This window comes from Vicugna pacos, chromosome 22 (assembly GCF_048564905.1).
Source record: "Vicugna pacos chromosome 22, VicPac4, whole genome shotgun sequence".
Taxonomy (NCBI): Eukaryota; Metazoa; Chordata; class Mammalia; order Artiodactyla; family Camelidae; genus Vicugna; species Vicugna pacos.
The window spans coordinates 11897267-11911753 of NC_133008.1; the positions used below are offsets into that span (position 1 = coordinate 11897267).

At 37.4% G+C, this 14487-nt stretch overlaps 1 protein-coding gene across 6 annotated transcripts in view; it reads left to right on the forward strand.

Moving 5' to 3' along the window:
* The window catches only part of FBXW11 (F-box and WD repeat domain containing 11), a 113368-nt gene that overhangs the window by 56714 nt on the left and 42167 nt on the right, over positions 1–14487 (forward strand). For 4 of the 6 annotated variants that reach the window (XM_072947241.1, XM_072947238.1, XM_072947240.1 and 1 more), the window contains one exon: positions 13677–13739. The exons of the other annotated variants lie outside the window; for them this stretch is intronic. In XM_072947241.1, the coding sequence (XP_072803342.1) occupies positions 13677–13739 (63 nt within the window). The remainder of the gene's footprint in view (positions 1–13676; positions 13740–14487) is intronic. 6 annotated transcript variants of the gene reach the window in all.

Below are 14487 nucleotides of genomic sequence, written 5' to 3' on the forward strand. Positions count from 1 at the left end.
TACTGACATACCTTATCAGATGTATAATTTGTAAATATTTTTTTCCCACTTTGTAGGTTGCCTTTTCACTCTGTTGATTGTGTTCTTTGATGTACAGAAGTTTTAAATTTTGGTGTAGTCTGATTTATATGTTTTTACTTTTGTTGCCTGTCCTTTGGTATCACATCTAAGAAATCACTGCCAAATCCAATGTCATGAAGCTTTTTCTTTATTTTTTCTTTTAAGAGGTTTATAGTTTCAGCTTTTATGTTTGGATCTTTGATCCATTTTGTGTTAATTTTTACATATGTTGTCAGGTAAAGTCCAGCTTCATTCCTTTGCGTGTGGATATCTAGTTTTTCCAACACTATTTGTTGAGAAAAATTCCCATTCCCCATAGAATGATCTTGGTACCTTTGTGAAAAATCATTTGACCGTGTGTGTGAGGATTTATTTCTGGGCTGTCTATTCCAGGTGGTCTGTATACCTGCCTTTATACCAGTACCACACTGTTTCTATTACTATAGCTTTGTGTCATAAGTTTTGAAATCAGGAAACGTGAGGCCTCCAGTGTTGTTGTTTTTCAAGATTATTTTGGCTATTCAGGGTCCTTTGAGATTCCATATGAATTTTAGAATGGGCTTTTCTGTATCTGCAAAAAACCTATTGGAATTTTGATAAGGATTACATTGAATCTGTAGATTGCTTTGGGTAGTGTTGACATCTTAACAACATTAAGTCTTGTAATTCGTGGCCACAAGATGTCTCTCCATTTATTTGTGATTTGTTTAATCTCATTCAGCACCATTTTGAATTTTGCAAGGAGTCAGTCATATTTTAAAGAAGTTAAAAAATGAGAAAAATTATTTTATATGTACTGCTATTCTTACCATTTTTCTTTTCATTTATCTCTGCATTCCTTCATTAGACTCAAGTTTTCTTCTGGTTTCATTTTCCTTCCATCTGAAGATCTTTAACATTTCTTGTGGTAGAGGTCTGAGATAGGTGAGTACAGAGTCCTGGAAGCCAAGTGAGTGAGGTTTATAAAGGAGGAGATGTTCAACCTTATTGATAGATCCAGAAATGTAAACAGTGAGAATTGACTATTACACTTAACTTGTAATTTGAAGTCTGTTCTGATGAAAAGAAATGATTAGGCAAAGGAAAGGAAATTCAGTTCAGACACCTGTTTGTTAAATGCACATTCTCATGGATGCAGGATTTCTAAAAATTTGATCAGAAGAGGTAATTATGCAAAGTAGACATGAAGGTTAATTGCAGTGTTGTATATATCAGTAAAAAGTTTAATGTTCTTTACTTACCTGTAGTGAGTAAATAAATGGGATGAAGCAAACCATTGGCATTTTAAATGAAAGTGAAGGTCTACAGTGACATGGAAAGATGTCCGTGACACACATGACAAGCAGTTCTCCTGGAGAGCACACTTCAGTAGGCTTCTTTTATGTATCTGTAGCTTTCAACCTGTGTACCAAACTGCAAATGGTCGTTGTCCCTGGGTGGCAGCACTTTGGTTGATTTTTCATTTTTTAACTTAATTTGGAAAATTTCTTTTGTGAAGTGCCTTTACAAGTGTTTCACCTATTTTTTGGTTAGATGTATGTTGTTTGCTTTCCCTATTGATTTGAAATGAAGGTTTTTTGTTTTTTAGTTTTTTTGTTTGTTTTTTTACTGTTCTGAATGTATTGTCAGTCTTCTTTCACTTTGTGGGTTGCCTTTTTCCTTTAAATTTAATTTCTGTAAAAATTGAGATATATTTTACATATCATAAAATTCATCCATCTCAAGTATTCAGTTCAGTGTTGCACCATCACCATAAATGGATTTAATACAACATTTTAATCTCCTTTTCAGTTTCTTAATGATACTTTCAGTGAACAGAAATTCTTCATTATAATCCAGTTTATCAGATTTTTCTTTCTGGTTAACAGTTGCTTTGTCCGTTTAAAGAAAGCTTTACCTATTCCAAGGTCACGAAGATGTTCCGTAGTTTCTTCTAAAAGCTTTCCTTTACTTTTAGATCTGCAGTCTATGTAGAATAGATTTTTTTTGTTCCGTAGTTTCTTCTAAAAGCTTTCCTTTACTTTTAGATCTGCAGTCTATGTAGAATAGATTTTTTTTTTTTTACCCCTTGTGAGAGGATAGGGCTCAAAATACAAGACTATCCAGTTGACATAGTCTTTTATTGAAAAGAGCGTTTTTTTCTCCACTACACTAAAATGCTGCCTTGGTGTTCAGTCAAGTGTACTCATCATATGTGTGGGTCTGCATTTGGATGCTCTTTTGTTCTACTGATCAATTTGTCTCCCTTTATTCCTATGTGACACTCTTTGCTACTATAGCTATATAATCTTGATATCTCATAGTGTAAATTCTCTCACTTTGTTATTCCAGATTGCCTTGGCTCTTTGTATTTCCATATGAATTTTAAAGTCAGCTCAATTTTGAGGCGGGGGAAGGTGGAAAAAAGCCTGCTGGAATGTTGATTGGTATTGTGTTAAATTCATCATCTCTTACTCTAAAGTTTTTGGTGGTTTTAGTTTTCTTTTTCTAGTTTTCATTAAATGATAAAAATCTCTTAACATGTGCTCAGTAAGTGGTAGCTGCTGTTATTATAAATATAATTCATTTCTTTACAATTTCTTGGGTAGATTTTTGCGTTTGAAATCTTTGGTGAATCTTGCCAAGTTACCCTTGAACACAGTAGTAAGAGAAATGATTGTGATGTGGATGATATTTCTCTAGCTGTGACTGATACCATTGATAGATGCTTGCATGTTTCTTTTAAAATGGTTTATGGCAGAAGCAAAAGAATAAAAATGTTTTTCTGGTTTATTATTTTTCCCTCCTCTGTGCAATGTTATGTTGTAGGTACTTTTGCACATGTTATTTCTATTCCTGCAACATAGACAGTATTATCTCTGTCCTAGGAAAGACGAAACTGAATCCGAGTGAGAGGTCAAGTGACTTTGCGGAAGTCACACAGTTTATGATTGGCGGAGCCTGGGGTCTGCACTGGGCACTCCTGGCTCTAAAGTCCTGTTTTTTACACTTCAGCTGACTGCCTTCCTCTCTGGTGCCACTCTTCATGCCTCAGTGTCCTTTGGCTATTCTTCTGTTACTACTTCTAATGCACCTTCTTTTCCTGGCTTTCTTTAGTGAATATGAAGCACTTTACAGGTTTTACTTCTAAAGTGCTCTTAAAAGTCAATCTCTAGGAAGCATTTAAGTGCACATTCTACCATCCCTTGTCTCCTTTCTCTGGGAGACTCCAGAAGACTTGTATCTGTCCTTCTTTTGGACCTTTTTAAACAGTCAAATAATTAATGAAGTGTTCTTCTTTTATCTAGGTAAATTAATACTTCGGAGGTGATAAGGGTGACTGCCTTTCTGAAAATAGATTTTGTTTCTTAACTACTCTCTGTGGAGACCAGAAATGGTGGTGTGTGTTTTTCTTCCCCTGCATTTTGAATCCTGGCTCATCATAGACAATTTGGAAAATATGGGAAAGTTGTAAGCAGAAACAAAATTTTGCATTGCAATTAATAGGAAGATTATGGTAACTATACTAATATTCACTGTTAACAGATACTTACACTTCAGTAGTGTGTCAGGAATTATTCTAAATGCTAAGAATACAGAACGAGTAAAACAGCCAAATGTCTCTGTCCTGTGGAGGTTAAATTTGACGAAAGGAGCCTATATTAAGTGCCAGGATTGTCTTTTAAAAATTTCTTACCCTGTCGGGGAGGCCCTGTTTTCACTTCAGTTTTTTAGATCATGAAACCCACGGAGTGGTCAGATGACGTTGCAACAGGATCTGACTCCTGCTGGAAGTTTCAGTAACTAATTTCTGTTTCTTTAAAGTAGAGCATATATGTCGGGGGTCTTGGCATGGACCTTTTACTTTTTGAAGTTTCATTTCAAAAATCACTGTTCCTCATTGTTAAAAAGATGTGTCTTCCTTAAGGAAAGTGTAGATAGGCTATGTAAGCAAAAAGAAAATAAAAATTACAGAGAGTTTTGTTAGCACTTTAGCACACTTTTTCTAGTTGCTTTTCTAAATAAGTCGATTGATAGATAAAATTGTATTTGTAAAGATGGGACCATACAGACATTTTATGACCTGCTTTTTCCCATTTAATATAGTTGAGACCATTTTTCATGTGACTATTCTTCTAAGATAGTATTTCACCAATTTTAGGCAGGTGAGTATGGCCTTCACAGTTTTTGACATGTCTGCATACCATTTGTTCTTTTGTGTATTTCGTATATTTAAAAAATCTGCTTTCTTAAAAAAAAAAAATCAGAAAAGGGAACAACTACATATCACTGCATGACTGGGAAATCTGTGGTGCTTGCCGAGGTGGATTACTGTAAAAATAAATACCATGAAAACAAAACCTAGAATGAAATTCTAGCCAGACACTGTTTGTTACAGTAAACTCAACAGGAGGCTGGCTCTTTTTGTTAAAAACAGACAATTGGAGGTGTTAGAGCAATGTGAAGATACCTATTTATGTAACTAGGAGCATTGAAAGGACACTGAAAAGGTAGTAACTTGTGCAGTATGGGATTCATTGTACTCCAAAACTTTAATCAAGAGTTTTCAATGTTTTTACAGTTAGAAATAAAATTTGCATTTAGATCTCATACACATGAGCATGTGTGTTTATGTGTGTATATATAGTATTTATGTGTGTGTGTTATGTATGTGTATTTGTGTGTATATCACATACACATACTCCCACACAGCGACCCCCTCATATACTGTTTCCCTGGTCACATGAAAGATAGCATCGATTGTAAGACAGGCCATTATTTTATATAGCATTCAGAGAAAGCACTGCCCATTTTTGATGTTAAGATGTCATGATTATAAGAAATAGCCCAGTTTCAGAGGTATTAAAATATGAAAAAAATATATGTTGTAATTGAAGAAATAAGAGATGTACTGTTTTCTATTTCAGTTTTTAAAAAAAGTGGTAGTTATCCATTAAATCGGTACTGTAAACTATAATGAGCTGCAACCTGTAGTTCGAAAAACATTAAATTCAAAATTTTAAATGGGAATCCTGATTCCTACTTTACATAAAAATCAGCATAGGTGCATTATAAATGTATAAAGTAAGATAAAATTTCTAGGCTGCTACACGAGATAGTATCTTTATGATCTTGGGAGAAGAGAAGTACTTCTTAAGCAGGGCACAAAAAAGCACAAATTATAATAAAAGAAACAGTGGATAAACTACATTTCATTAAAATTAATTACTTCTGTTTATCAAAAGACACTATAAAGAGAATGTAAAAGTTAAGCTACAGATGAGAAGACCTTTGCAAAAATACATTTGACAAAGGACTCCATTCTAGAATATATAAAATTTCTAAAAATCAGTCAGACTGTCCAATTAAAAACATGATCACTTCCATTTTACAAAAGAAGATATCCAAGTGGCTATTAAGTTAATGAAAAATTGCTCAACATCATTAGTCATCAGGAAAATACAGATTAAAATCACAGAGAGACACTGCTGTATACCCAAAAGAATGTTAAAATTAGGCAAACAAACATAAAAAGCCAAACAGAAAACCAAACCAAAAAAACAAAAACAAAAGCCCGTACTGGTGAGGAGCAATTGGAAGGCACGTGCACTGCTGATGGGAGTGACTACTGAGCAGTGTTACTTTGGAAGAGTGGCAATGTATACTTTATGACCTAGCTATTCACCCCTAGTGTGGGCCTAAGGGAAGTACATATGCATATACACCAGAAAACATGACAGAATTACTTTAAATTCCAAAAGTAAGAGTGACCCCTACATGTTCAGCAACAGTAGAATGAGTGAATGATTTTTGAGTTAATATACAGCAGTGAAAGAGATTAACTGCTGCTCTATTTAATCTCAAAATCATAATGTTAAGCAAAAGAAGCCAGAATCAAAAAAATATATATGATACAATTCCACTTATGTAAAGTTCAGAAATGGGCAAAATGAATCTGTGGTAACGGGCTGCCTTTGGGGCATTAATGACTGGGAGGTAATATGAGGGAAGTGTTTGGGGCCCTGGTAATGTTTTTTACGTTGGTCTGAGTGCTGGTTATGTTTGAGAATTAAGCTCTTACTATATTGTACTTCAGTAGAAGTGTTTCTTGAAAGAACTTAATTTTTTCCTGTTGTTACATTTTTAAATGACTCTATTTTTGGACATTTACACTGGTTTATATTTTTTTCATGCTATAAATTTTTGTAGCTACAATTTTGGATAGGTCTGTAATTCCTTAGATGAATTGCTGTAAGTTAAATTATGTCCAGTGTTATGTAGTACTTTTTGAAGTTACATATTAATATTCTCTGAACAGTAACAATTTATAATCCTACCAGAGACTCCAATTCCTATACAATCTATAAAAATTAAAGTTGTTAATTTGATAGGTGAAAAATTGCATCTTTTTTTTGTTATTGTACATGTTCATTTTTTATGGACATTTAAATTTCTTGTTTTGTAGTATCGGTAGTTACTCTTTGCTTAGTTGCCTATTAAGGTATTAATTTTGGTTTCCTAACTAATTTACAAGATATCTTTATATAGTTAAGTTATTTACCATTTGTGTAATATTTTGCCCAGTGTATTTGTCTTTTAAACTTGACTGAACATTCCCAAGTTACAATTTTTAAAAAATTTAGTCAAATCTAAATTTATTTCTATGTTTGGTAGCATGCTTAGATAGCCTTCCCCCATTCCATGAATTTTTAAATATTTTTCTATTTTTTGCTTTTAGTCATTTTACGGTTTTTGAGTTTTTCACATTTGATTCTTTTTATGCATAGTATATACTTATATGACATGAAGTAGCATTTAACTTTTGTTTTTAATACTCTTTCTTGAACTGTCCCTCTCCCTCCAATTTGAAATTGTAGTTCATCATACACAAATTTGTAGGTGTAAATGAATCTGTCTCAACTTTCTGTGTTGTTTTATTGGTTTTGTGTTGTCAGTACCACACTACTTTATTGTAGCTTTTAAGAAAAATTTTAAGGGGGAGCGTATAGCTCAGTAGTAGAGCATGTGTTTAGCATGCACAAGGTTCTGAGTTCAATCCCCAGTACCTCCATTAAAAAAAAATAATAAACCTAATTACCTCCCCCCCAGAAAATTATTTAAAAAAGGAAAAAATTTTAATATCTAATAACAACCATTCCTCTTTTTTACAAAATAATTGGTGGTGAGGAAAGGAAGAAAAACTCTCCTGTATTCATTCTTCCAGATACCTTAAATAGCACAGGAAACTATATTCAATATCTTGTAGTAACTTACGGTGAAAAAGAATATGGAAACAAATATATGTATGTTCATGTATGACTGAAGCATTATGCTATACACCAGAAACTGACACAGCATTGTAAACTGACTACAATAAAAAATACATACATATAAAAAACCGAAAAAAAAAAAACCAAAACAGATACCTTAGTATAAACTTGTCCTGTAATATCAGTAACAGGCAAAATACTTGTTAGAAATCTGAGTGGAACTACAGGTTAAAGAAGTTGGAAGGAAACTCAACAACATTATAAATACCACGTAGTGGTGATTTCAGTCAAACTCCCGACGGATTTAAAATTCTTTTTCCAAATGAATGTTTCTGGCTTTCCACTGAACTCATTTCCCAACAGTGTGTTGGTAAGAATTGGGTTTGGGGGAAGGATTTAGGCGAAGTTGGGGGCTGAGGTGGAATTAACGAGGAACAACTCAAAGGTGTTTGGTTTGCCTGTGCCAGTCACTGTGCCATGTATTTATCTTTGGAATTTATGGCAACTAGTAACAGGCAAACTAAATTTAGACTTTTCTGCGTGGCCTGATCTTAAACATACACACTCTTCCTGCTTTCTAACTGTATTTGAGACTTCTTCTGTGGCCCACGATATTCTTAATCAGTTTTTTGTGTGTGTGTGTGTGTGTGTGTGTGTGTGTGTTTAATATTCTATCTAAGATCACGTGTTGGTTGGTCTACTTGATCTGTCAAAGATGAAAGGTGTTTAAAATTTTTTAAAAATATTTTGAACTTCTTCCCTTGGTGTACTTTGTGGACTTTTATTCTGTATATAAAAACACATTCTCCTCTTTATAGAGTTTTGCCTTTTAGAGAGTTTTAAAGCTCTTTATGTTATTCAGTGGTTTGACTTGAATATTGCTCTCCTTGCAATAATGACTTTTCCTTTTAATTTGAATTTTCCTGTTATGTTTTTGCTCATTGCTTTTAGCCTTATTGTGTGATCTTTGTTTTACTTGCCCTGTGGGCAGGGGAATGCCCGGATTCAATTTCGTTTTATTTAAAAAATGCTGATGATAGCCCATTAAATTGATTTCATAGGCTACAATCAGCAGTTGGAAAACACCTGAGATGTATTTTTCTGAATAGAAAGTACATTGACTTCTGAGTACAGCAGACCTAGATCTGAGCCCCACGTTTCTCACTTACTCTGTGACTCTTAACCAGTTACTTAATTCTCTGATCCTCAGTTTCTTCTGTAGAACTGGAATGTTTACTTTTATATTTGTTCTGAAGATTTAAAGACAACATATGGGCCAAGCCTAGTAGAGACTAAGTAAAATTAACTATTTGCATTTGCACTATGTGTCTGTTATCTTAATGTCTTAAATCTAGAAGCTCAAGAGAAAATGGCAAAATGCCCCCGTATTTTCCAGATCCTTTGTAGGTTTATTTTTCCCCCTTTCCTGTCAGGAGTAAAGATGTTTTTGATATGAAAATCTTACACTGTGTAGGTATTTCTCATCATGAAAGCCAAAATGCAGAATTTGCAGCGTTTTTAAAGTAGGAAATTGATTCCTCTTATATAACTCTTAAAGTAGGGAATTTTCCAAGTGAACTATATTCTGTGTTAGTTGGTGGCACCTGCTGGCAAAGATGTATCACTGCTTAGAGCCTGCTGGGCTTGTACACAGACTAACCCCATGTAGCAGTCTGGGAAAGAAGATGGAGAATAGGAGAAGAATATACTGTGTTTCTAAGTGGGCATTTCCTTTGTCCCCCGGAAGTATTTGTGCAGGGAAGTGGGGGGGAGGAAGGAACCGTGCCATGCTGTTGCCCTGGCCCAGTGTCTGCCAGCATGTGCTGCGCCTGTTAGGAGGGTTTTGGGGCGAGCGTAGCCAGCAAACTTGGGAAAGCGAAGTTAAACTAACTTGGCCTAAGTTTTAAATTATGAGATGTTACAGAGCCTTCAGTGTCTCAGTGAAGTTCATCGTCACTTACCTCTGGGGGTGGGGTGGGGGGAACACTCATGCAGTTCGTAGCATTTGTCAAACTTAATTAGACCCCAGGACTGTTTTTTCTCTGAACATCTCTTGTGTTGCCTGGACTACTGTTTGGAAATGATCCTCTGATCAGTGTAGCTTGAGGGCAGCATTTTCACTTCGGCATCCTCTCCTGAAGGCTTTCTGAGAGAAGGCACAGGCATTAGATTCTTGAGGAATTTGATAGTTCTGAAATGTCCAGTATCGGTATGGAGTCTGTCATGATGGTATCAGTGCAGCTTCCTTACTTAGGATGGTGGGACTACAGGGACCACATCATTTTGCCATAGCAGGGATTTTAAAGCAGAGACTTATGTAAGAGTTACCTGGGGAACTTTAACAAAACAAAGCAAAGCGCACGTGCCTGGGCTCCATCCACTCTCGCCAGCTATTTGATCAAAGACATGCTTTGCTATTTCATTACATTTGGGACACCTTTGAGATCTAATGACAGCTCTGGATTTTCTTTCTGGAGGCATAAATACACACTAACTTTTGTAAATGACTTCATGACATTTATCACCTTCATCCACACCCCCAAGCCCATGGATCTCTAGTAAAGAACTCCTTATATCAGGTTTTCCCCAGTAGGAGTTTAACGGCAAGCAGAACTTACACCAGAATTTAGATATCTATGTACTCCATGAATTACTTGGCCGTGATGAGATCAAGCTGTACTTGAAGAAATCACATAGCATCACAGGCGTCAAAGGAAAGAAGCCTGAAGAGAGAGAATGGCCAGGCCTGAGATGGGCAGTGATTTTTAGTGTATCTTCCCAAGGAGGCAAGTTTAGGATCCCACACCCTTAGAGCAGTGGCTCTTAAGGGAGGGGTCAGTATTGTCACCTCACACCCACTCCACCCGACCCTGACATTTGGCAGCCTGGAGACATTTTTGGTTATCACGGTGCAGGGAAGGGGGACACTACTGGCATCTAGTAGATAGAGGGCAGGGATGTTGCTAAACACCCTGCAGTGCACATGGCATTCCCCCACCACAAGGAATTAACCTTACTCCAAGGGTCAGCAGTACCAAGGTTGGTCTGATCTGCTTAAAGTCTGGCTTGTTTCTTCCTAGACTGTAGCATCCACTGGGAGTAGTATCAGAGTAGGTGGGTCTGCATTTTTCATTTACATGTGATACTTCTTGGTAGGTGTAGGAGGAAAGAGGTGATGATGAGAAGGGTAGGAAGTGAATAAGCCAGGTTGGTATTTCAAAGAACATTCCTTTCCCAGAAGTGCTGGACACTTAAAGAGGATTTCAACTCTCAGATTGGCTTACCTCATGGTTTCATCTGAGAGTCTGGGTGTAGGAAACCACCTTCCTTTTCTCGTGGAAGGAAGGCTCATTGTTTTTTTTTTCTCTCACACTTAAACTTGTGACTTTTTGTTTGTTATACATTTAAGGAAGAAAAGTCAAAGTAATTTTTAAAAAATGGTGGTTCTTATTAAGAGAAATTTTTTTCACTGATTGATTGAAGTACAGTCACTTACAGTGTGTCTATTTCTGAATGCCCCCGTCTTGCATATACATATATTCATTTTCATATTTTTCCATTAAAGGTTATTATAAGATATGGAGCATAGTTCCCTGTGCTATACAAAAGAAATTTTTAAAAATATATTTTTATATATAGTGGCTAACATTAGTAATTATGAAACTCCCAAGTTTATCCCCTTCCACCCCCTTTCCCTGGTAACCATAAGATTGTTTACTAAGTCTGAGAGTTTCTGTTTTGTAGATGAGTTCATAGTGTCCTTTTTTTTTCTTTTTTTTAAGATTTCACATATGAGTGATATATGGTATTTTTCTTTCTCTTTCTGGCTTACTTTACTTAGGAAGACAATCTCTAGGTCCATCCATGTTGCTGAAAATGGCATTATTTTATTCTTTTTTATGGCAGAGCAATATTCCATTGTATAAATATACTGCAACTTCTTTATCCAAAGCAAGAGAATTTTCTAGTCTTGCCGTCCCTTCTTATCCCCATATATAGCAGGCTGAGAAGGATGATGGGGAATAGGAAAGGTATGTATTGTACTTGTCATATGTGAACATTTCCTTTGTCTTCCAGGAGTATTTGTCTGGTGAAATGGGGGGAGGAGGGAGGAATTATGCCGTGCTGTTGCCCTGGTCCAGCATTTGCAAATACGTGCTGAGTTCTTGTTGAGATTTTATTATAAAGTGGGAGGGAGGTGGCCATACCTGACAAACTAGGGAAAGCTGGATGAAACTAACCTAACCCAGTTTTTAAATTAGGAGACATTACAGAGTCTTTAGTATCTTAATGAAGTGTATTGTAGGGTGTGTGTGTGTGTGTGTGTGTGTGTGTATATATGTGTGTGTGTCAGAGAGAGAAAGAGGGAGAGAGTGCACACATGAGGGAGAGAGTGCACACATGAGCATGCGACATTTCTCAAACTTAATTTGACCCCAGGACTCTGGGGACTTACTTCTCATATCTTTTCCACTTTGTGTGCTCACCTCTACGTGTTTCCAGCCATTCTTTCGTCTTGCCGCTCTCTCAGAATCCAGGACACTGTGATATTGCAAGGATGACTCTACCTACCAGTCCGATCCGGATGGTTGTACTGAGTCACTGTTCTCACTTTGTTCATTCCCCTGAGGAAGCCTGCTGACTTTGTTAATCCCGAGTCTTTCAAGGCAGCAGTGAAATGAAAAGTATGTGGAGGGAGAAATACTGCTTTTGTTTCCCTGTTCTTTTTTCCCCTTTTCTCATTCAGGATGATTTATTGCTGCCACCACTGCAGACCAGCTTCGGACAGTTGGACAAAACACGCTGTCTTCCTCTCTAGCTCATGGTTGACTTCAGCATGTGGAGCCCCGCCCTCCTGCCCTCCTTCCCCATTGCAGACCTTGGTGCTAGGGCTTATAAGATTTTGTTAAGGAAGCCGGTGGTCCTTCCTTATAGGCAGCCATCTGGAGCCGTTCTGTCCAAGTCAGGTTAGAAAAGCGTGAGAAGATAACACCTGGGGGAAAGCAGCTTCTTCATAGCAGGACGTGAACAGATTTGTTGAATCCCCGTCACACGGCGAGCGCCGTGCTGGTTGCCTCAGCCCCCTCCACGGCTTTATGTGGTTTGTGTTTGCTCGTGGGCAGGACCGCTTGCTCAGAATCACATATGTGCATTGAATGAGCGACCAGATAGGGATTCCAGGGTCTCTCTTTGGTTTCGGAGCCTTTGCTCTCCCACCGCGTCGTTCTGCAGCCCTGGTGAGAGCCCCTGTGTAGCCCGAGCGCCAGGGTTCAGGGGTGGCTCTTCTGCCACTGCCTACACTGGGCATTTTCAAATGGATTGTTTGGAAATACTGTGTGTGCCCAAACATTTTACAACGTGAAGAACATTAAAGAAAAATAGGGAAACATTGAGAGATAGGCTCTTTCCCTACAGACAATAAATAGGCTCTTGTAAACACTGATAACTTAAACAGATCTATAGAGTCTTTTTGAATAACACTATGGGACAAGTGCTGTAGTTTATATTTGGTACCCTCATCGTGGAATTTTAGGTTTGAGAAGGAATCTTTGACTGCCGTCCATAAATGAGTTGTTATTCCTTTCAGGGCACAGCTCTCCCACTTCCCCTTCTCATTAAGTTTCCATTTAGCTATTAGGTAGGAGCTTCAAAAGGGAAAATCCAATCATGTATAATCTCCAGTTAATGGGCATCTATTGAGCGACTAGGTCACCAGAAAGAATAATTACACAGTGCCTCTTTGTGCAGTAAACACAAAAATCAAAAGCTAATGCATTCCCAAGGCAAGCCAGATTGTTACTGACTAACAGCATCCTCCTCTTAAGGGAAAAGGTTGGGGCACCCACCATGCTTGCTAGGGGAGATTGCAAAGCCATTCCAGAAAAACAAGGCTATCAAGGGAGGAAAGAGAGAGGCAGGGGGGCTTCCAGGGCTTTGTCACTTCTAATTATTGGTGGCTGGGGTGGATTACTGAACAGCAGACATTCTAGTAAATGTGTTGTGCAATCATCAGGAACTTAGCAGGTCTCTGGGGCTTCTTTCCACAAGTTAAAAGACAGTTAAATAACAGTGGTGATTGAGGTAGAGCCTCAGCTCCACTCTCATAATTTAGCCCGTTTTCTAAGTATACCCAGACTTCATAAATAAAGACTTTATGCTTACTTTTGTCCAACCACTAACTATTAATTTATGAAAGATGAACACAGTCCTGTTGACCCAAAATGGCATGTCATTCGCCACAGGCCAAATAGCTCTTGGGTTTGATTGGTTCACTCTAGTTTGGGTTTTCAAAATTGTATTTGGGTGTAGTTATTTAGAATTTGCAAAACTTGGCATAATTCAAATAACCTGTTTTTCCCCCCTTAGAACACTTCAGTTATGGAGGATCAAAATGAAGATGAGTCCCCAAAGAAAAGTACTCTTTGGCAGGTAGGAATGACGCGCACAGATAAGACAGCAACTGACTGCTGCAGATAACACGCTCCCTCAGCTCGTGTCCTCAGTGAAACCAAGAGCCAGGGCGTTTTTGTTTTCTTTTGTGCAATTTTGCTCGTTTCAGAATCCACCCTAATTTATCTTCTGCTCTTTAGGGAAGTGTCATTATGAATAATAAAGAATTTTGGAGTTTTAAAGATTCTGAAGTGGCTGTGGCCCAAAATATTTGGTCTGTGGGGCCCACTGTCTTAGCCAAAGTTGGACAGTGGTGGTGTCCTTTGTCACCAGGATGGCACCATGCCTCACACTAGTGTATGCACTGACTTTTTGTCCCCATCCTCACCCTTCTCCCCCACTCCCTATTGGTTTGCCTTTTCCTTATAAGTCCAGTTTCCTTCTCTCCTGGCTCTGTTTTAGTTTGCTAGTTTTCCTCTCAATCCTCCAGTTTTTTTTTTTGCAAGGTGAGGGGTGGAGAGCATATAAAGTCTCATGATTTCGTGTTTTCATCAACCATTATGGTACACATAATTTTTGCCTTCGTGAAGACACAATTAAAGGCAAAACAAATCTAAATCTGAAGAGAATAATATTTAAAAAATATTCTTTGGGTTCATTTGCTTTGAAGCTAAGGAGTAGATTAGTTAGCAAGAACACAGTGTCCCCAACAAATTTAAGATGAAATGAAATGAAACAAAGCAGAACCATGCCAGGAAGATCTTTCTGGGCCAGGCAGGTGGTTAGA